At 40.7% G+C, this 21,510-nt stretch overlaps 1 protein-coding gene across 1 annotated transcript in view; it reads left to right on the plus strand.

The window, feature by feature from the left end:
* The window catches only part of LOC122799507 (BRCA1 associated protein), an 815,197-nt gene that overhangs the window by 726,130 nt on the left and 67,557 nt on the right, over positions 1-21,510 (plus strand). Inside the window, exon 11 of the mRNA XM_044068621.1 lies at positions 14,073-14,176. Within this exon, the coding sequence (XP_043924556.1) occupies positions 14,073-14,176 (104 nt within the window). The remainder of the gene's footprint in view (positions 1-14,072; positions 14,177-21,510) is intronic.

Raw genomic sequence — 21,510 nt, forward strand, 5'->3', positions numbered from 1 at the left:
AGTCAGTATACCTGAAGGCTTTCGCGTCTTAACCTTCTGCCTCGTGGGTGTCTCCACCTTTTGATGAACTTTTAGACCTTGTTAGTCGGAAGGTGCGAGAGACTTCTGATGCCGTGGAGCCAGTTCCCAGAAGACGCAATAAATTTCTGTCTGCCCCCAAAGAGAAAGATTTTTTGTCCAAGGTCATGCCTGTAGATGCCATGGTGGTGGCAGCGGCCACTAAGAAGGAGCTAGCGGAGACTTCATCTGTCCATCCGCCGAATAAGGTGTCTCGAAAGATGGACAGATATGGGAAGCGTATCTTTTCTTCAGCGGCGTTTACACTCAGATCACTGAACTATCTAACACATTTTATGTGGCTTCAAAGAGATCTCCTTAAGGAGTTGGGAGGTACTCTGCAAGGTGCATCTACTGAAGGAGTCCCTGAGAAGGTGTCTGCTCAGTTGTCCACCTTAAATTCCATTGTGAACTCCTGCATGAGGCTGATTTCTTATGCAGCTGATGGAGCGAGCAGGGCAGCGGGTTCAGGAATTTTCCTTAGGAGACGCTCCTGGATGCGCTTATGTAATTTTGCGGAGCCGTTCAAGTCTATCTTTACCAACGCCCCTTTGACGGTTCTTCATTGTTTGAATCTAAGGTAAAAGATACATTCACCAGGTGCGAACAAGAAGGGAAAACACACTCTGCCGTGTGAGTACATTTTACCGTCCCCTGTAGACCATATACTAAGGGTCAGATGTGGTTCAAGAAGTCCCAGAGATTTTTCCCAGAGGGACAGGGTGACTCCTCCTTCAGAGGCAGAGGAGGAGGAGCAAATGGTAGACATCGCCCTAGAGGCAGGGGCAGCCCGCAAAACCAGGGAGGCTGCCCTTATCAGTGCTCCTGATGTGGTGCCCGGCTGTGCTTCTCTGGAGCTAGTCGGGGGTCACATATCTTTGTATCCAGAAGCCTGGCTAAACATCACCCAAGACAAATGGGTACAAAGAATAATCACCAGAGGTTACTCCATACCCTTTTCTCTTCCACCCCACGCTCCCAAGAAGATCCTGGATGTTCCACCCAATCACAGGGATCAAACAACTGTAGAAGTGAAAAAGTTGCTCGCAAACAGAGTCATCCAAACCATCCCCGCAGACCAGGTAGGATTCGGAACTTACTCCAGATTCTTTTTAGTGCCAAAATATACAGGGGACTGGAGGCCCATATTGGACCTCAGCAAACTAAACAAATCCATGAAGAAAGACAAGTTCCAGATGGTGGCACTGTAGTCTATACTCCCTTTGTTAGGGAAAGACAATTGGATGTGCTCCATAGATCTCCAAGATGTGTACTACCATATAAAAATGGACAGAGCGTCAAGGAACCACCTACGCTTCCGGCTGGGAGCCCGTCGCTACCAATTTCGTGCTCTGCCCTTTGGTCTCACCACAGCCCCCAGGGTGTTTGCCAAATGTATGGCAGTAGTAACAGCTCCCCTGAGACGTCTAGGATTCCAAGTGTTTCCGTACCTGGACGACTGGCTCCTGACCGCCTCCACCAGGCATCTACTCCTTCAAACCAGAGATTCCACTATCCAACTTTGTTCCCAGTTGGGGATCACAATTAATTGGGAAAAGTCTGTCTTATCGCCCTCCCAATTTGTGACTTTTATAGGCGCAGAAATAGACACAGTTGCCATGTTAGCTCGTCTACCTGCAGAAAGAGCACAGAACCTCAGACAAAAAGTTCTCCGTCTACTTCCTCTGCAAAAAGTCAAGGAAAAGACAGTGCTGAAACTATTGGGGACCATGGCCTCCACTATCATGGTAGTCCCTCTCGCCAGATTACATATGTGAATCCTTTAATGGCTCCTATCATCCCTTGTGGTCCTTTCAACAACTGCTTCTATCTCACCACATTATCATAACAGAGTCTTGCAAAAAGGACCTCCATTGGTGGATCCAACCTGACCAACTAACAACAGGCACTCCATTCCTTCCTCGCCAAATAGTTGCTACTGTGACCACGTATGCCTCATAGATGGGGGGGGGGGGGGGCATTTTCTAGGCAGGACTGTCCAAGGCACATGGGAAGATCATGAGGTTCACCTGCATATCAATGTCCTAGAGATGAGGGCAGTGCTTCTAGCGTTGCACGCACTTCATGACTCTCTCCCTCTAGGGACGATAGCAATCCAATCAGACAACATGTCGGTGGTATGGTATCTCAACAAACAAGGTGGAACCAGATCTTACCCCCTTTGTCAAGAGGCGATTCGTGTTTGGAAGTGGACGGTGTCTTCCCAGAGCTTTCTGGTGGCAGTGCACATCCCAGGGATAACCAATGTGATAGCCAACAAACTCAGCCGGGCAATCTTGATGCCTCACGAGTGGTCTCTGAATCAGGAAATAGCGGATCAGATCTTCCACAAGTGGGGATGGCCTTGCTGTGATCTCTTCACCAGTCCGATCAACTCCAAATGCAGCAGCTACTTTTCCCTTATCCCTCCTCCGGGGGAGTCACTGAGAGACGCACTTGTTCACGATTGGCCCCTGGGACTCATTTATGTTTTCCCTACTTTTCCTGTCATATCGAAGGTGATTCAGAAAGCGAAGCTGTTGGGAAGCAAAATGATTCTCATCACTTCTTACTGGCCTCATCAGATTTGGTTCCCCTTTCTCGGGCCTCATCTACTAGACGATCCATGTACTCTTAACCCTCTGCCAGACCTCTTGACACACATGTCAAACTCCCTTCACCCCAGCCTCCACACCCTCAACCTGACAGCGTGGCTGCTTCAATTCCATCCCTAGTCAGGCTTCATGATTTTTCACCTGCTGTGACCCACATCTTCACATCATCACATAAACCTTCCACTAGAAAGTTATACACTAGCAAATGGAGAAGGTTTTCTATCTGGGCTGAAGAAAAGAATGTAGACCCTTACACTGCATCCATTCCAATGGTTTTAGAATTTTTGTCTGAACTTTTCCATCAGGGATCTGCTGCTGCCACAATTAAGGTCCAATTGGCAGCGATATCTTAATTTTCATTTGGGTCAACATGAGTCTAACCTGATGTCACACCGATTGTGTAAAACCTTCCTTAAAGGTGCTACTTTGCTGAGACCCCCCTTTCAGAAACCGGTAGCTTCCTGGGATCTATACTTTGTCCTGTCCAAGCTAACCTCACCACCTTTTGAACCTGCTCATTCGTGCCCCCTGAAATTTTTGTCTTGGAAGACTTTGTTTCTAGTAGCCATCACATCAGCTAGACGAGTTTCAGAGCTTCAAGCACTGTCTATAAAGCCTCCTTACTTGACTTTCCACAAAGTCAGAGTTTCTCTTCGTACAAACCCTTCCTTTATCCCTAAAGTTTGCTCTCACTCTAATTTGAACCAAACTATAGAATTACCCGTGTTTTTCCCCAATCATTCTAACGCAGCAGAATATAATTTTCACCAATTGGATGTTCACAGGCAGTTATGGTTCAACCTTCACAGGCCTAAGGAACTCAGAAAGTCAGACCAATTGTTCATATCCTTTTCAGATTCTAGACTAGGTCTGCCAGTTTCTAAAGTGACTGTCAAATTGGATCTCTAGCTGTATTTCCTTTATTTATTCCTCCAATGGAAAGACTCTACCGTTCAAGATTAAGACTCATTCTACACGATCCCAGTCTACATCTGCTGCCATCCAAGCCAGAGCTCCAATTGACACTATTTGTGCAGCAGCAACTTGGGCTACCCCTCATACTTTTATCACTCATTGCAAATTAGACCTGATCTCAAGGGGTAGAGCCTCCTTTGGTTCCATGGTACTCAGCAGTATTTTTCTGTGAGCCACCCAGGAATAAGGTGCTGATATGTAAGAATGAAGGCGAGATAGGACTACAGAACATAAAGAAGTTATGTACTCACCATAACGTTCCATGTTTGTAGTCCATCTCGCCCTTTAGGGAATCCACCCACCTACCCCCATTCTGAAAGGATCTGGAGACAAGGATAGTGCTTCCTTGGTAGGGTGGAGACCTTTCATTATTGTTTGTTCTTTCTGGATTACCTTAGTTTCCTTTTCTCTATCTATAGTTTAGCAGCAAACAAGTTCTGGGGATTGTACTAGTGCACTATGGGATACCTACCTAGCCACGAGCCAACTAAGAGACTTTGAGCTTTGTAATAGGTCAAGTCGGAGCCGAGGATCGGCTCCGAACCCATATGTAAGAATGAAGGGCAAGATGGACTACAAACATGGAACGTTATGGTTTTTATTTTTATAGTCTTATTTAATTACAGTTTTAAAAGAATAATAGCTTTCTGTGAAAAAGTGTTCAGTTACAATTTAGCTTTGTGAGATTACAACTGCTAAGTATGTGTTATAAACATCTGTTTATTTTCACCCAAGTAGGTGGCTCCCTCTTCCATAAATGTGCTGCTTTTGGACAGCAGCATTTATTTGTTTGTTTGTTAACTGGGTTAGGTGGGGCATTTTCAGCCATGTGGCAGTACAATACACAGAACACTGCACTACAGAGTACCATGTAATGCATAGTAGACTAAACACAGAATATGTGGAATATAAACAATAAGCAGCAACCTGAACAAAATCAAAATGTTGAAAATTTAACACAGGTTGATAACTAGCTGAGAAACTTTGTGAAAAATAATTACAGTATGTTTTATGTACAGTGACATAGACAACTGTAGGTGTGATTCTATAGAGGAGTTAACAACTAACTTGATGTACCATATTACATCTTTTGCAAATGATATAGCAGAAAATCCAGATAGATGTAACATAACTGGATAGATATAGTCAGTAATGGGAGATGTGCTGAAGCAATAAGGTTTGTAATTAACCAGAGTCTCTGAAGCATGTACATTTAGATTTTTAGCTAAATGATCTCTTAGTTGTTTTTTGAAGGTTTGATTATATAAACTGGTAATTTGCAAAATATTTGTAATATATATCGTATTGTCAGTGTGAGATAATGTAATGTGTATTTTTTGATATTTAATAATCTTGTAATATTTTTACACTGCACAAACAAGATTTGCTGTTTAACATAAATAGTCTTCCCTCAGTTCTTTTGCCTGTAACTTAAAAAGAGAGACATTTCCTTTATATAAGAAGGCAAACAGCAATCCTGTCTCCCTGCCCTGTTGATCATTCAGATGAATTTTAACAACCTCATCCCACTTTGCATTTAAGGATAGAGGTGTTCATCATATTGATGACTGCTGTACTATCATGAGGTATATGGGTTATATCGTGCCAAGGATAGAGCAGTCAATCAGCTTCCAAAACTTCAGGCCACCTTCCACTTACTCAACCAGGTGTGTGTGCCAAGCCCTTCAGAACTTTCCTGCTGCCAAAGAGAGCAATCCTGTGTGGGCTTTCAAGGATCAGATGTTAAGCTTGGGCTATTTCATTGCTGGACAGAACATCCACATTTTAAATGTATTGTTTTAAATGTACTTTCCCGGTTAAGAACGTTTTTTTTTTTTTTGTTTGTTTGTTTTTTTGGGGGGGTTGTTTTTTTTTAGGAGTTTGTGTTTTAATGGACTATCATGAGACTTAATTGACCTTTTAAGTGGGAGTGCTTTTTTGTCCTGTCAGGTTAAAAGTAGTTGAAACTGATTTTTTTTTCTGTGGAGAAACTGTGCTCAGTTTACTTTTGGGGGCTGGTAAAGTGTATTAAAGTGCTTTTTGCTGTTTTTTTTTTTTTTTTTTATTGTGAAGAAGTGAATTCTGCAACTTTAATGTTTTTCTGGCTTGTACTGCTGGTTTTCCCTAGGAAAGAGCCACCATTTTTGCCTTGACCATGGAACAATCTACCAGTCCCATGGTCACTCCTTCTTCCAGCCACAAAAAAAGTTAAGCAAACAGCATTTACCACGACAGCAGGCTAGCAATTTGTCTCAGCAGCAAGTAGATGATTCTGCTGTGGCCAAAACTGGTTCTACAGACCACTCATCTTTTATCCTGGATCCCTCTGGTGTAGCACCTACAGCCACTATGGACTGGCAGTTAGCCACATCCCCTGCAGGTGTTGGGGGTCTTTTCACTGGGAAAGGGAGAGACACTCTTGATGGTCCTATTAGAGGGGGTATTGAAGTCTTCTCTGTTTAGTCAGAATGTTTTGCTCATCCTGGGGATGGTCCTACTGTGATTAACAACTCTGTTGGCCCCATTTTTCCTGTCAAAAAGAAACAGAAAAAGTAAACATGTACCTGGTTCTGCTCAAATTTCCCTGGACAGGAGTAGTTTACTCAGTCTGGCTCAGGGTCTTATTCAGGCTGTTGACCGTTCTTATAAGGTGGTTTCCGGTAAAAGAAAAAGGAATTCCTCTTTTCCTAAAGAGATTTAATATTCTGAATCTGGACAGGAAGATTAAGGGACAGATGCAGGGTTCTCTCCTCAGATTTATGATTCAAATTCAGGGGATAGCACAGTATCTGATTCTCCCAGTGAGGATTTCTCTTTGTCTGAGTCTCCCAGTGAGGGAGCTGTTACAAATGGAATATCTGGAACCTTTACCCATTCACTGCAGGATGCATGTGTCACTGTCTGCAGTTTCCCTGTTAGACAGCCTGCTGCCCCTAAAAAGGAACATAACATAAATTGTATAAAGTTCCACAGTCTTTAAGCTTTTATGCACAGTAGAGACTCCATTCCCTTATTTTTTTTTTTAATTATGCCGGGGTGTGTATATAAGGATGTATTTTCACTCCTAGCTATATCCTGTCAGGGCTAAGGCTCCCTCTCTGTGTTGGTATGAAAGCTCTAAAGGGCTTGATGCTCAAAGACGGTTCATCTCAAGCTGCCTGTTGATTTAAGCTTGTGAAGTAAGCCCTTAAACTTTGGAACCTGGTTAGTTGTTATATCTTTGGCAGGATATAACCCATATATCTAAGGCTCTACTTCAGCATTAATCAATTACTCACAACTGTACTTTCCTTTTTGTTCTGGCCACATTTCTCTTTCAGTACTAAAATTTATCTTATCAAAAAAAAAAATAAAACCGTAAGTCTGATAGACTCAGCAGCACATTCAACAGAAAACAGTAATAGTAGAGTTGTCGTGAGTAGTTGTGATGATCAAGATAGCTGGCCTTTAAAGCAAACTACACTGAAGTGTCACACTTAACTTATTCTGCTTCTACTTATCACCATCTTAAAAAGTGATTACTGACTGGAAGGGGTGTGGCATGTGTCATACAGCTGAACTTGAGGGAAGGGTGCTTTTGAGTACCTAGCACTTGTAACTGTGCTGTAGTGCACCTCAAGTGCTGTTATACAGATGAGTCTCTAGTTTAGATGTCTCACACAATGTTGCACATGGTCATTAAGTACGCCCTTTATATTCAGTTATACTTCACCACTAAAGGACCATTTAAGAATAACTCGATTTTTTTTTGAAACTGTTGAAAACAGTGGCAGATTTACTTGGGGGCTAGGGGTGCCGAAGCTCCTCCATCTATCAGCTACTGTACTTCTTTGATGGTACAGCGTTTTGCTGCTGCTGTTTAAACTTGTAACTCAGAAGCTTGGCTAATCCCAGTTGAACTGCAATGAAATTACTTGATTCTTGCAGTTCAACTCTCTGTGTTCACTTTTGTTTAAGAATGTAGATAGAAGTCACTGTTTTCTGAAACGATTAGGGAAAAGTATGAAAATACTTTTGGTCCAAAAACACTGCACATTTGTCATTTTGATATGTACCCCCAGGATACAACTGTCTTACTAGGGACTGTCCCTCGAAAAGAGTGGCAGATGGTAACCCCAGCTGGGAGAATGACTAGTGAAGCATTCTGCTGCTGAACAGAAACTGCAGCTGTTTGAAATAAATGTGACAGAGTTAGACCAATTATTTTGTGTGTTGTGGGGCATGTGTGTAATGATTCCAGGACCCTGTGCAGATATATAACTACATCTTGACCTGACTAAAGTGCCTTTCTAAAGAAAGATACACTAATCACATCAATCACTGTTTCTCACAGAGCTGTCTCGGAGGTAGCATGCAGTGTGTACTACGCATTCTCCCTTGTGAAGTTAAGGCCCCACACACAGCCTTGCATTTTAGAAGCCAAAACGTCTTTCCGGCAAAACCCAAGGTAATGCTTACATCACAGCTCATTTAAAAGAACAGTAGCAATATGTGAACAAATAACAAGTAACAGCCCAACGAGGTGGATAATTCCCAATAAAGTCCTGGCAAGATGTTGTTGTATCTTTCGGCTTTTCCTGGTTAGGGGTCGCCACAGCGGAACTCCGGTCCGCTAATGATTGGCAGTAGATTTTTACATACCGAGTTGCCAGCTCTGACGGACAACCTTCAACGAAAGTACGCCCATTCACGTACGTCTCCACACACAAGACGCTTTAGCTGAGAATCGAACAGAACATCTTACTGTGAGGCGACAATGCTACCGCAGCACCACCATCACAGAGTAGTATAAATAACACTTTAATACAAAAACAAAAAATGGTAAAGCGCTTTTGTTCCCAAAAGGAAATTCTTCAGAACCATTTTACATAATAAAACCATCATTTAAATAGCATTTAAAATCATCACGTGACCTGCTCACTCAGTTTCCTTAAAGAAATGGTAACATTATGCTAAATACATCATAAAATCATGCTCTTTTCTTAAAAACAGACAAAATAGATATATGTTCATTAATACAGGCAAAGTTGTTGCATTTAGCCTTAGTTGCCATTTAAGTTCACGTTCCTCTACCCTATTCTCCCAAAAGCCTCCCCGTCATCCCTTTTAACTTTTTCCAAAATGCTAAATAGGAATTTTGAATCATAGCCACAGTATTTGGTATGGTTATTTAAAGCATTGTTCTCATCTTTGTTTTTAATGGCATACAAGTACTCGTTTATACGTTTACGTAAACTAACAGTTTTCCCAATATAAAAATCATTACATTTGGAGCATGTTGCAATGTATACAAGACCAGAACTGCCACAATTTCCTGTGTCCAAACTAATACATAAAAGTTTTATTATGTAAAATGGTTCTGAAGAAGTTCCTTTTGGGAACAAAAGCGCGTGACCATTTTTTGTTTTTGTATTAAAGTGTTATTTATACTACTACTACATCTTGTCAGGATCTTATTGGGAATTATCCATCTCGTTGGCTTGTTACTTGGTATAAGTTCATTTTTGCCTTTGGGTGGGTACACACTGCTGTTTGGTTCTTGAATATGTGAACAAAGTTTATTTCACTCAGGCAGTATTCATTGCACCCTGGAAGATGCACGTTTTTTCCATCTTGAAGCTATACCGTTCTACTGACCAGATTGTTGCAGCATGTCGATTTTTCCCTCATATTTTTGGACCATTCCTTATAAAATCTGCGGTTTTCTGGCAAAACACTAAGGATTGAAGTCACTAAATAATGCCATATATTTGAATTTAAGATTTCATATCCTTCAAAAAACACGTCAACACTAATAAGTTCATTGGTGTTTACTAGGCTAACGACCACAAGGGCCTTTTTAAGCCTAGCCATGCAGCTGAAATCTCTGACAAGTTTTGATGCCCTTGATGAGTGTAAGCAGGGGTTTGGTAGAGGAAACATTTACACAGAGGGTCCTGGGAGATGAACCATTTACAGGTTGCCTGTGTCCATTAGAGACATAGGTGCCAAACCAGGGTTGAATTTCCTGTTCCCATCCAATTGTCCAAGTTGCACTTAAAGTGGGTTAGGAAGGAACTTTGCTTCACATGGATGGGGAGCCTGTTCCATAGATGGGATAGTCTCTGGGATACATACCTGTCTCTCCAGCAGGTCTTATTTATATCACAGGCAAGCTTTAAGTCATTAGAACGGGTAATTCTGGTGCTATTTGTTTTGTGGATATGCAGGAGGTCCATCAGAGTGGGGTTTAACAATGCAAAGCCACCAAAGCAGAACAGAAAGATGCCCAAATGACAAAAGCCATTAATGTATCCTTTATTAAAAGCACAAAAACCTCTCTAGCGCCTCGGCATAAAGCCTTCCAGGAGATAACAATAGTAAAAAAGAACACCTCTTATAAAGGTGCATCAGTTACAATTAAACAAATGAAACAATTAAGCAATCTAATACAATTAAATCTTTACAATAAATATTTCCAATTGCATTCCTGATTTAGTCCACCAGGTGTCAAAGTATTGTACTTCAGAATAAAAACTGCTTCTTTGAATAGTAACTTATTTTTTAAACAAGTTACATTTGTTGCTTTAACTTGTTCAAGAATGCAACCTCTCAATTCTGAATAAGCTTTCCCATGTACAACATTAAAATGGGAAGCAATGGGACTTTCCATTTTATTATTTTTGATGTCTCGAATGTGTTCCTGCAGTCTAACCTTAAATGACCTTTTACTCTCACCTATAGACAAGGTTGCAGGGACACTTAAGAACATAAATAATGCCTACAGCATTACAGGTAAACTCAGCTACCGGTCTAAATTTTAAACCATTCATTTTAGTAACATATGGACAAACTGAACAATTTCCACATGCCCAGGTACCCAACCTAGCAACCTAATTTCCCATATTTACATCAGGTAAAGAAAAAGTTGCATGTACTAACATATCTTTTAAATTACGGACCCTTTTAAAAGAAATCAGGGGCACATGCCATACATTTTTTAATTTATGTCTTCCCTTCACCAAAAAAGACCAATAATATTTTATAATAGCTATAATCTCATCAAAATGTATGTTATAAGAGGTAACAAAATAAAATGTTCTACCTTCTTCATTTATTATTCTCTGCAATGTATTATTATTATATTCACTACTATTCCTTTTATCCAGAAAACATAACTTCTGTAAAGCCTTTTTAATAACTTCCAAGGCATATCCCCTATTTATGAACATCTGACAAGAATTAAAAATTTCTTTTACTAAGATATCAAGTTCACTACATATAACCTACTAACTCTTAATAACTCACCATAAGGTAAGGAATTCAAAATATGAGCTGGATGGCAACTGCTTCCATCTAAAAAATGGCCATCATCACCAAATTTTCTATGTATGCTAGTAATCATTTTTCCATCTCTGATATTACCTTTTAGGATCAAATCCAAAAAAATAACAGTACTACCACTTTGTAAACCTTCAAACCTTAAACCTAACTGATTAGAGTTTAATATATTAACAAAATCTTGTATTAATGAACTTACCCCCCTTACATAAAAAAATCAAATCATCAATAAACCTAAAGTAATGAATTACATACTTATTAAAAAATTCTATTCTATATAAAAAAATAATCTCAAAATATCCCATCACCAGGTTAGCATACATTGGGGCAAAAGGAGCCATAGCTGTACCTTGTATCTGTCTGATTGAATTCAAAGTAATTATTAATTAAAGTAAAATAAATTAATTCAATAATATAAAAATTATTAATTAAAGTAAAATAAATTAATTCAATAATATAATTTGAAACTGGACTATCACCCAAAAAGAATTTAAGAGCCTCAATACTTATTGAATGTTTAATATTTGTGTGTAGGCTCTTAACATCTAATGTAATCCAATAACAATCTTCTTCCCAAAACACACATTTAATCTTATCTAAAAAGTCAAAAGAGTCTTTTATGTAGGAATCTAAAGTTATTACAAATTTAGTTAAGTAACAATGCAACATAATTCCAATATTATGCAAAAAATAATTACTAGCCGCTACTATGGGGCAACCCGGTGGATTCATTAGAGTAAACAATAAGATTTAGCCGAAGTACAGTTATCTGTATTAAATTTCACCTCTAAGTCTTTTTTAGACAAATATCCAAGTCTAAAGCCTTTTAACATTTTTTACAGCTTGCTCATATTCGACAACACTAGATACTTTATACACATTTCTCATATTTAGGTGATCCATACACATTTTTAAATATTGAGTAAAATGTAATACCACTATTTTATTACCCTTATTAGAAGGTTTAATAACTAAATCTTTTCTCTTACTCATATTTTGTAAAGTTTGCTACTCTCTTTTACTTAAATTGTAACATATAGCATTTTTATTGCCCCAGAATTTCAAAAAAATATCATCCACTGAATGATGTACCATAGATGAAAAATGCAAAATTCCCTCATGCCTAAAAGGCGGAATGAAAGTACTTTTAACTGGTACCTTCACAGTGTCTGATAGACAATAAGCATTTACTTCATCATTACAATCCGATAGGGAAGAATCACATGTGAAAAAACCTTCACCAGAGTCTAAATCACTGTGTTCATCCAAAACTTTGATGTATGTATCCCTTTCAAAAAAAATCACATAGATGTAATTTACGTATTAATTGAAAGATTTCAGTATATGTGACATGTTTCCGAGGAAGAGCAGTAGGTATAAATTTCAGACCGCGATTCAATACGGCCATCTCACATTCACTTAAAATATGACCAGACAAAATTACAACAAAACTGTTTTCATTATTCTTTACATGATCTAATGATGACACTGTATTATAAACATTAATATTTAGTCCGTTTCTGGAGGTTATCATACCTCTGATATTGTCCATCTCTGTTGTGCAGCTTGTGAACAGCCCTTTCTCATCAGAGCTGATTATTATCTTCACAGTCACTATTACTGCAGGAGCTTCCAGGTCATGTTTAAAAAACTGAAGTAAACCGTCTCTCATCTTGCTGGTAAATCACTGTTTAGTGAGAACAGGGCAAAGGAAAGACTTTTTTTTATCTACAACCAGTTAGTAGTAATTATAATAGAATGAAATTTATTAGCACAATCTGTGATACAAGACTGACTTTTTTCCAGTTATGTCATGATTTCAAATCAGATTTTGTGGTAGTTTTAAGAAAGCATTAACTCATTAAGATAATGTAAGTGTTAATAGTACAGAGCTTCTTGCATTCCTGACCATTCTCTGAGAAAAGAAAATTGAATGTATGGTGAAGAGTCCAAAAAAGTTATAACTACATACAAATGGCAGTGTTATCAGTAAGTATTCTTTACAGTGTTAACAGTGCATTCATATTCTTTATACTGTAATATATTGCAATGCATACAACCCCCAAATTATATTTTTGCTAAACTTTCTCAAATACTCATAACCTGGAAACTGTACAACCTAGATATATATTATTAGAACTTTTTTGTTAATCAAACATAAGTTTTAACATGAGATATTTACAGAATTGGTAATGTACAGAGTGCAACTCTTGCCCCTGATTAATACTGCTGAAATGCAACTCATGAGGGACGTTCATTTTGAGGTCTTATAAAAATCTGTGTTCCTCACTGCTGTACAGGAGTTTTTGTTCAATGAACTGCAACCGGCTGGGAACATAGTTGTGTAGAATGTTTTTTTAGTGCTGGACAGGCAAATGGATACTGAATAATCTTAAAGGTAGTTCTAACCAGTGTAGGCTTTTCACTGTTATACACTGGTGGGTTCTGAAAGGGGTATTTGCTGCAAATTTGTTGTAGCATTGTTCAAGTTTATTTTTTGTGAAGCCTGGAGGTTAGTAAGGATAAGAGCATTATGAAGATGTGTACTGGCAAGTGTAGTTTTAGTTGCATCTGTAAAGAATATGTTTATTGATTTTTGTGGAAATCAGTGGTCAACTTAATATTTCTGTACCTCTCAGCATCTAGAGAAAAGGAGGTAAGTTTCCTTTAACCTTGGGTATGCAGAACTGAGTAACAAGTACAATTGATGTTCAGCTGACAATAGCTCACCCATCCATTACTGTTCTGGATCCGCCACTTAAAAAAGTGAATGTAGATCTAATTTATGACATATTTGCTTGTAGGCACAAATGCAGCAACTTACATAGAATTTCTCTTTACTTCTAAATGTTGGTCTGCATTCAAAGTTAGTGTGCTTATTATACACTGATCCATCTCCCAATGTTTTGGAAATGAGGCTACCACAACTTAAGAAAAAACATCCAGTATTGCATTGGCTAAGGAACAAAAATCACCCTAGATTTAGATGAACATCTGTTAATGGATTTGCCATTGTGTTGTATGCATATTGATGTAAAATGAGTGAATCTTCTACAGAGTGAAAGCAGAGTCTTTTATTAAATTACAGATTAATTCTTTCCACAGATCAACAACATGAAAACAAAATTTAAAGAAACGATTGAGAAGTGTGACAGCCTGGAGCTGAAATTAAATGAACTACTGAAAGAAAAACAGGCTTTAGACAGAAAGTAAGTATTTGTGGTCTATACTGGTGTATTGCTGTATTCATTGATGATGCTGTACTTGGTGGAAATTAAGATTGGATAGAAACACAGGAGTAATAGGCAACAATCAGGAGGGACACAAGATGTCAAGCCATATAGACCTTTAAGGAGACGCATTTAAAAGTTCTTGCCACCCTTTTCAGTCACTTAATACTGCTTAACTTCCAAATTGAGCAGGGCCTTATACGCTAACCCGAATCCAAATTTCTGTGTACTCATTCTTAGCCTTTAGCCTTAAAGGTACTCAAAGTAGTACTTTGTCTGACCTGTAGTGAAAACTTGTTCCACAGGTTGGGAATACACTGCATTGGGAACCTATCCCTCTAGCAAGTCTTGTTTATGTTTTGGAATAGATTTAGGTCCCTTGTGCTGGTGTTTGTAGATGCACTGGTTTTGAGAAGAATTAGGAGGTCAAATAGGATTGTGTCTTTCATAGCTCGAAAAGCTAGACATATGCCACCTCAGAGAAGACAGTAAACATCTTAGTATAAGAATAGTCATGCTAATCTTTCAGGATAGTTGAAGAGTTTAAGACCTTCAATTTTCTTGGGTAGAAATTTTTGGGGCCTTCCATTTCAGCAATATGCTTGGATTTGTACATATCAAGGGGGCATTATATTTAATGATGGGTCTGATAGGTGAAGAATACAGGGGTAGGAAGACTTCTTTGTCTGTTGAAGATACTCTCTTATAGGTTCATAGGTTCGTACTAGGCTATCGGCCCTAGGGCGTATACAAGCCTAGCCATAATAATTCCCTGGCTTTTTCTTCCCACAGTATTTACTTCCCTGGACCCCTGTCTAGCAGTGCGACTGACGTCCCATCCAATCGTCAAGGTTCGTTTTGAAGAGGGCCAAAGAGGCGCTCTGCTTGACATGTATGGGCAGTCTATTCCAGAGTCTGGGGAGTCTCTTTATCAGGAACCTGTCCCTCCAGCATGTTTTGTTCATTGTGATGACAAGGTTTAGATCCCTGGAACGTGCATCTCTGAGGGATTGGGATTTCTTTAAGTGTAGCATGTCCAACAGCTCTGGGTTTGACATGGCCTTGTATGTTAAGCAGAGATCGCCTCTGAGTAGACGATATGCGACAGAGTATAGGTGGAGTTTTTTTTAGATGGTCAGCTTAGGGCATCTGCTTTAGGCCTGTGATTCTTTTAGTCTGGTATTTCTGTAGCCTTTCCAGTTGTTACAGATGTCTTGAGAGGTACATACCAAACAGGGCGTTGTATTCTATAATGGGTCTAATGAGGGATTAGTACAGTGGGACAATGACCTCCTTTTTTCTGGATGAAAAGCCGTTAGTGATGAGGTGTGCCACATAGAAGGATTTCCTGACTGTTGTGGTGATGTGGTTATCGAAGGTGAGACCACTGTCCACCTGTGTCCCTAAGTCTCTTATCACACTTTCGGTGTTTAGTGTACTGCCACCTATGTGGTAATTCACAGGTACATGTTTTTTTCCCAAAAGGGATAACTATACATTTCTTGGCACTGAGCTTGAGCCCATGGCTCTGTCACCAAGCATCTGTTTCTGTAAGGCCCTTTTGTGGAATATCCACATCTTTTGGGGATTCAATAATGGCTCCCAGTTTGCAGTCATCTGCGAACTTTGTTAGCCAGAGTCCCTTAGTGTTGGCCTGTACTTCAGAGAAGTAAATGCCAAACCAGAGCTGTCCCAAGACTGAACTCTGAGGTACTCCACTTTCACCTTGTCTGGAGCTGGATTTGGAGTCTGCTAGTTTTACAGTGTGGGTTCTGTCAGTAAGCCAGTTGGCAACCCATCGAGTGATGTTGGGATTAATGCCCAGCTTAGTAAGTTTATCTATGATTCCAGAGTGGGGGATGGTGTCGAAGGCCTTGGCGAGGTTCACATAGGCTGTGTGGACCACCTTACCCTTGTCCATGGCTCTGGAGACTGATTCAAAGAAGCCAATCAGGTTCAGGAGACAAGGTCGTCCCTTCACAAAACTTAAACTGCATGGGGTCCAGTGTTTGAAGGTTGTTAATGTTTTTGTTTATAAGTTCCATGGCCTTGCGGATCAGGCTCGTCAGACTGATGGGGCGGTAGTTCCCGGGATCCAAGGTGGATCCCCCTTTGTGGAGAGGGATAACTGTGGCTGTGTGCCACTCAGTGGGCACGAAGCACCCGAGGTGAGGCTATGATTAAACATGACACTTAGGTGAGGTGCCAGTTCATTTTGTAGTTCATGTAGTACACAGCCTGGAATGTCATCTGGTCCCATGGATGCTGTATTCGTAGCTTTGGAGAGTGCATTTTTTACCTGTGTGGCTGTTATTACCAGAATTTGGCAATCTTTCGGTATTGTGATGGGCCCTTTAGGGGGTCAGAGGGGGGGGTGAAGTTCACTGATAATTCACTTGGACATATAAGAGATTTCTTAACTTGTGGTGGAAAGGTGTTGATTGAATGAGAGAGACAGTTAACCATGTAAGTACCCAGGTCTTTTCTGACTGCCTCTGTCTGAAGTAGCATTTATAACATATGAAGGTAGGAGAAGCGTTTTTTTTTTTTTTATCAAACCCTACTACACTGAAATGTTCTGCATTTAACCTGATACCTTTTTCAGTACACTAGGTATATGCATATTCCATTGCTTGCTGGAGCTGTTCAGTATCAGAGGGTGAGTGGATAACAGTACCCATTTTCCAGTCTCTAGCAAACTCGATCACCCACACTTCTGGGATCTTGGCATGGACGTCTGAAAATAAATGCCAAACAGAATAGGGCTTGTTATGACCTGAACCCCCTATGAATCTTATTTATTGCAGTTTTTAAATTCATTGTGTGTACCATTAACTTTCACAACCTGAGATATGTTGGATAGTCAGTTTGCAATCCAGCCATCAGTATGGGGTTTACATTTAGTTTGCCTAATTTTTCAATAATTCCAGAGTGGGGAATAGTATAAAATGCCTTGGCCCGGTCAAGATAAGAAGTGTGCACAAAGTCACCACTGCCCAGAGGCTTTGTACAGTTTTCAAAGAAGCTTACGTGATTCAGTATGCAGGACCTGCCTTTTGTAAAACCAAATTGAGTGGGGTCTAATTCAGTTAAGTTGCCTATATCCGCATTAATGAGTCCTTCTACAGTTCATTCCATGGCTTTGCATATAAGACCAGTGAGGGTGATGGATCTGTAATTACCTGGATCTGTAGAAGGGCCAAACTCGTGTAGGGATGTAATAGTGTCTGTACTCCAGGCACAAACCTTCTATACAGGTTGAGGTTAAACAGTTTAAGTAGAGGCTGTGGTAGTAGATGCTCAGTACTGATGATAATGCAACCTTTTATGTTGTCTGGTCCCATGGAAGTATTATTTCTGTTATAGCTGAAGAAAGATTTGTGGATGTTCTTCATGTTTCACTGTTGCAGTCATTACATTTGGGTAATCTGCTGGCAGGTTGCCCTCAGTCGGCCTGAATTCCAAAGTCTTGGGTCCTGCGTCGGTTGCTGTCTTCCATTCCATGACGTCAGGGGTATAAAACATGCAGCCGACGCCATTTTCTTCAGTGTTTCTTGCCGCGCGGTGCCCGAAGCAGAAGCATTTCGCAAGTGCCGGTCGGCCGACTACTGAAATATTCGAGTTTGAGTTTCAGAACCAAAGTCTTCACTAAAGCTAAGTACCCCGTTGGGGAAACTTTTTTCTTGCCTTTTCCCGATGTCAGAAAAAGTTAATAATTGTATTACTTGTGGGAAGCAAATACCTTATAAGGATTTCCATTTATACTGTATCCCTTGCCTAGGCCCTGATCACAACGTGCATGGCTGTCAGTTTTGTGCTAGAGTTAAGCAAGGCATTATTAAGCGTCGGTATATTTTTGCATCAAAGTATTTTGGAAGCAGATTTAACTACCCAGAAATGTCGTCTGATAGCAGTCCGACTATCGGAGTACATAAAAACGCAAAGAAAAGGACAGAGAAAGGCAGTCGAGATCCAAAACCAATGACGAAGCTTCTCCTAAGCCAGTCGCTGGTTCGCCGGTACTCAGTGAGGCGCTTTCGCAGCCCCTGATACCCACTACCTTCGAGTCGCCGGCCTCTACCGACACCCATGTGGAGTCCGGCATGCTGCAAGATTCTCAAGGTATTGGACCGACGGATGTATCTCCCTCGGATAGGTCCGGAGCCGCTGAGCAGGCATCAGCTTCTGAGGGTGTATTCAGACCTCAACATTTGTATATCAAACAGACGACAGCTGCAAAATCAAAGACAAAAGCAACTTCTAAAACTAAAAAACAGATGCCTGAGCCATGTGCACAGGCCTCTATGCCTAAAAAATAGATGATCAAAATGGCTGAAGACCTTATTACCTTGATCAGGGGTACCCATCCCCCTCCAGATAAGAAGCCTAGGCAAGACACTGATTATGAATCTTCAGATCAGGTTTCTATTTCTTCTGATTCCTCTTCTGATCAGGAATTATCTTTACCTCCCTATGAGGATTCTGATGCTGAGGAGTCTATTCCATCTGCATCTCCTCCTGAGGATTATTAATTTGGAGAAAGCTTGCATACTTTGAAGGGAGCATTTTCACTGGGAGAGTCAAGACTTCTCAGAATCAAAAAAGAGGCTTAGGGATTTCCTTCTTCTCCCTCAGCACAAGCCTTTAGCCATTCCCCCTGTTTTAGACATTGTAGATGATGTCAAGCCTGACCCCTGACTCCTTACCTCTGGCTCCCAGTAAGCCTGACAGATATTACAGGGTCCCTGACTCGCATACATTTTTATTTAGAAACCCTGCTGCTGATCCTGAAACTATTTCACAGGGTCCAAAGGGATTTAAGGCCTCAACAGCAAAAAATCCTACCCCCTCTGACGGAGATTCAAGGGCACTGGACAGATGGGGAAAAAAGGTTTATACATCTGCAACCTTGGCAATCAGGGCCTTAAACTGTCAATTTCATATGCTTAAGTACCAACAACATGTTATGGGATTGCTGAAACAGAAAATGACGTTGATTTCAGAATGTGCAGAAAATAAAGAATTGTAGGAATTATTGCATGCAGTGGAACAAGTTAGAAAGCATACTTTGCAATGTGGTTTTGATTCTTTAGAGGCCTCCTGCAGGGCCGCAGTAACTGGATCTGTGATTAGGAGGCATGCCTGGTTAAAGGAACAAAATTTGCCTGATCATGTTAAAGCTAAATTGCTAGATGCAGCTTTACAGCATGACTCTCTGGTATTGAGGCTGAAGAGGTTTTAAAGAAAATGGAAGACAAAGCTAAGTCTATGCAGACTGTTAAAGACTTCTTGCAAGTGCAGCCACCAAGATTCAGTAGACACTGGCCTACAAAACATCAGTCCTTTCCAGTGTCAGACAGAGCTCAAAGGGGAAAATCCAGACACCCTAATGGTTCCAGATACCAGGCACAAGACTCACACAGGTCAAAACAATAGGGCTCATCCACCTCCAAATCTGGAGGGGATAAAGTGCAAATCTACAGAAAGCAATCCCAATGACTTCCCTCTGCCTACACCAAGCACTTATCTTTTGGCAGCACCCATAGGGAGAAAATTAGCACTTTTTGCTCAAAATTGGCAGTTAATAACCCAGGACAAGTACAGATTCCATTTCCACACTCTGCCAATGGCAAATGGTTGGCCAGATCTGCATAAAAATCAATGGGCAGAGGCACGGAAACAGGTTACGTCACTCATGGATATGGGGGCCATTCAAACAGTACCAGAACAGGAAAAAGGACAAGGTTTTTACTCAAGACTGTTCTTGGTGCCCAGAAAGGACAAGGACAAGGCCTGGCGGCCAGTACTGGGTTTATCGTTTTTGAACACATATCTGGACATTCCAGAATTCAAAATGCTGACTTTGCAGCAGCTTCTGCCCATGCTGGGCAAGAAAGCTTGGCTGGTGACTTTAGACCTAAAAGAGACATACCTGCATGTCCCAGTAAGACAGTCGTGCAGAAGATACCTCAGATTCAAGGCTGGCTTAATGCATTGCCAATTCTCTGCACTGCCCTTTGGCTTATCTTCTGCACCCAGGATCTTTACAAAGTGCTTGGCACCAGTAATTGCATTTTGCAGACAAAGAAGTATACAAATATATCCTTACTTGTACGATTGTCTCATTCAAGCAGAGAACAAGGACACTCTTCTTCGACACCTGGTGTTTGTGAAAAGGCTTCTAACATGCCTAGGGTACACAATAAACGTAAAGAAATCACAACTGGTACTCTCTCAAAAGATAACATTCCTAGGTGCAAGCTTGAATACAACTGTCCAGATGGCTTACCTCACGCCAGACAAACAAAGACAACTGACTACTTACTTCAAACTGATGGCAACAAAAACCCAGTCTTCTGCAAGACAAATTCTGGGCTTCATGGCATCCTGCATCCTGCTAATTCCATATGCAAGACTGCATATGAGGAAACTTCAATGGTACCTAAAAAGTTTATGGAGTCAACATTCACAGTCTGGAAACAATGATTCCTCTCATTCCCTGCCTGCAACAGGAGTTTCTATGGTGGGCAAGGGCCTGTCACCAAAACATGGGACGGCCCTTCACTCTACCCCCTGCCAGCCAAACTTTAACAACAGACTCATCAGATTATGCCTGGGGGGCCCACATGGCAGGAAGATGCATTCAGGGCATATGGGCACCAAAGCAAATGCATCTACGTATCAACCAGAAAGAGATGCTAGCTGTTCAAAATGCCCTAACAGCCTTCAAGGACTTACTTCATCCAGGACAACTACTGATAAAGACGGACAACACCACAGTCATGTGGTATATAAACAAGCAAGGGGGGCACTCACTCATACCCCCTTTGCAGATTAGCCATGACACTGTGGGACACAGCTTTGACCTACCAAATACATCTTCAAGCTCAATTCCTGCCAGGAAAAACACTCTGGCAGACGATTTAAGCAGAAACCTTATGGATCCTCATGAGTGGAAACCAAATACACAAGTCTTCAGCATGATAACAGAAAAATGGGGGAGCCCAGACATAGATCTATTTGCCTCTCCTCAAAATTATCAATTGAAAAGATTCTGCACAAGGACTTATCACAGACAAGCATGGAAAGTGGACGCCCTATCCTTCAGTTGGAAAAACCTATCAGTTTACGCCTTTCCTCCTCTGCCTCTTCTACCCAAGGTCCTCCTGAAAGTCAGACAAGAGAAGCCAAAGATGATATTAATTGCCCCGGACTGGCCCCGCCAATACTGGTACCCAATCCTAAGGAACTTGTGTCAGTACCCAGTTTGGACCTTGCCTCAAAGACCACAACTACTGTCCTAGCAAAACAAT

Source organism: Protopterus annectens, chromosome 4.part0 (assembly GCF_019279795.1).
Source record: "Protopterus annectens isolate FY-2018-M chromosome 4.part0, PAN1.0, whole genome shotgun sequence".
Taxonomy (NCBI): Eukaryota; Metazoa; Chordata; order Ceratodontiformes; family Protopteridae; genus Protopterus; species Protopterus annectens.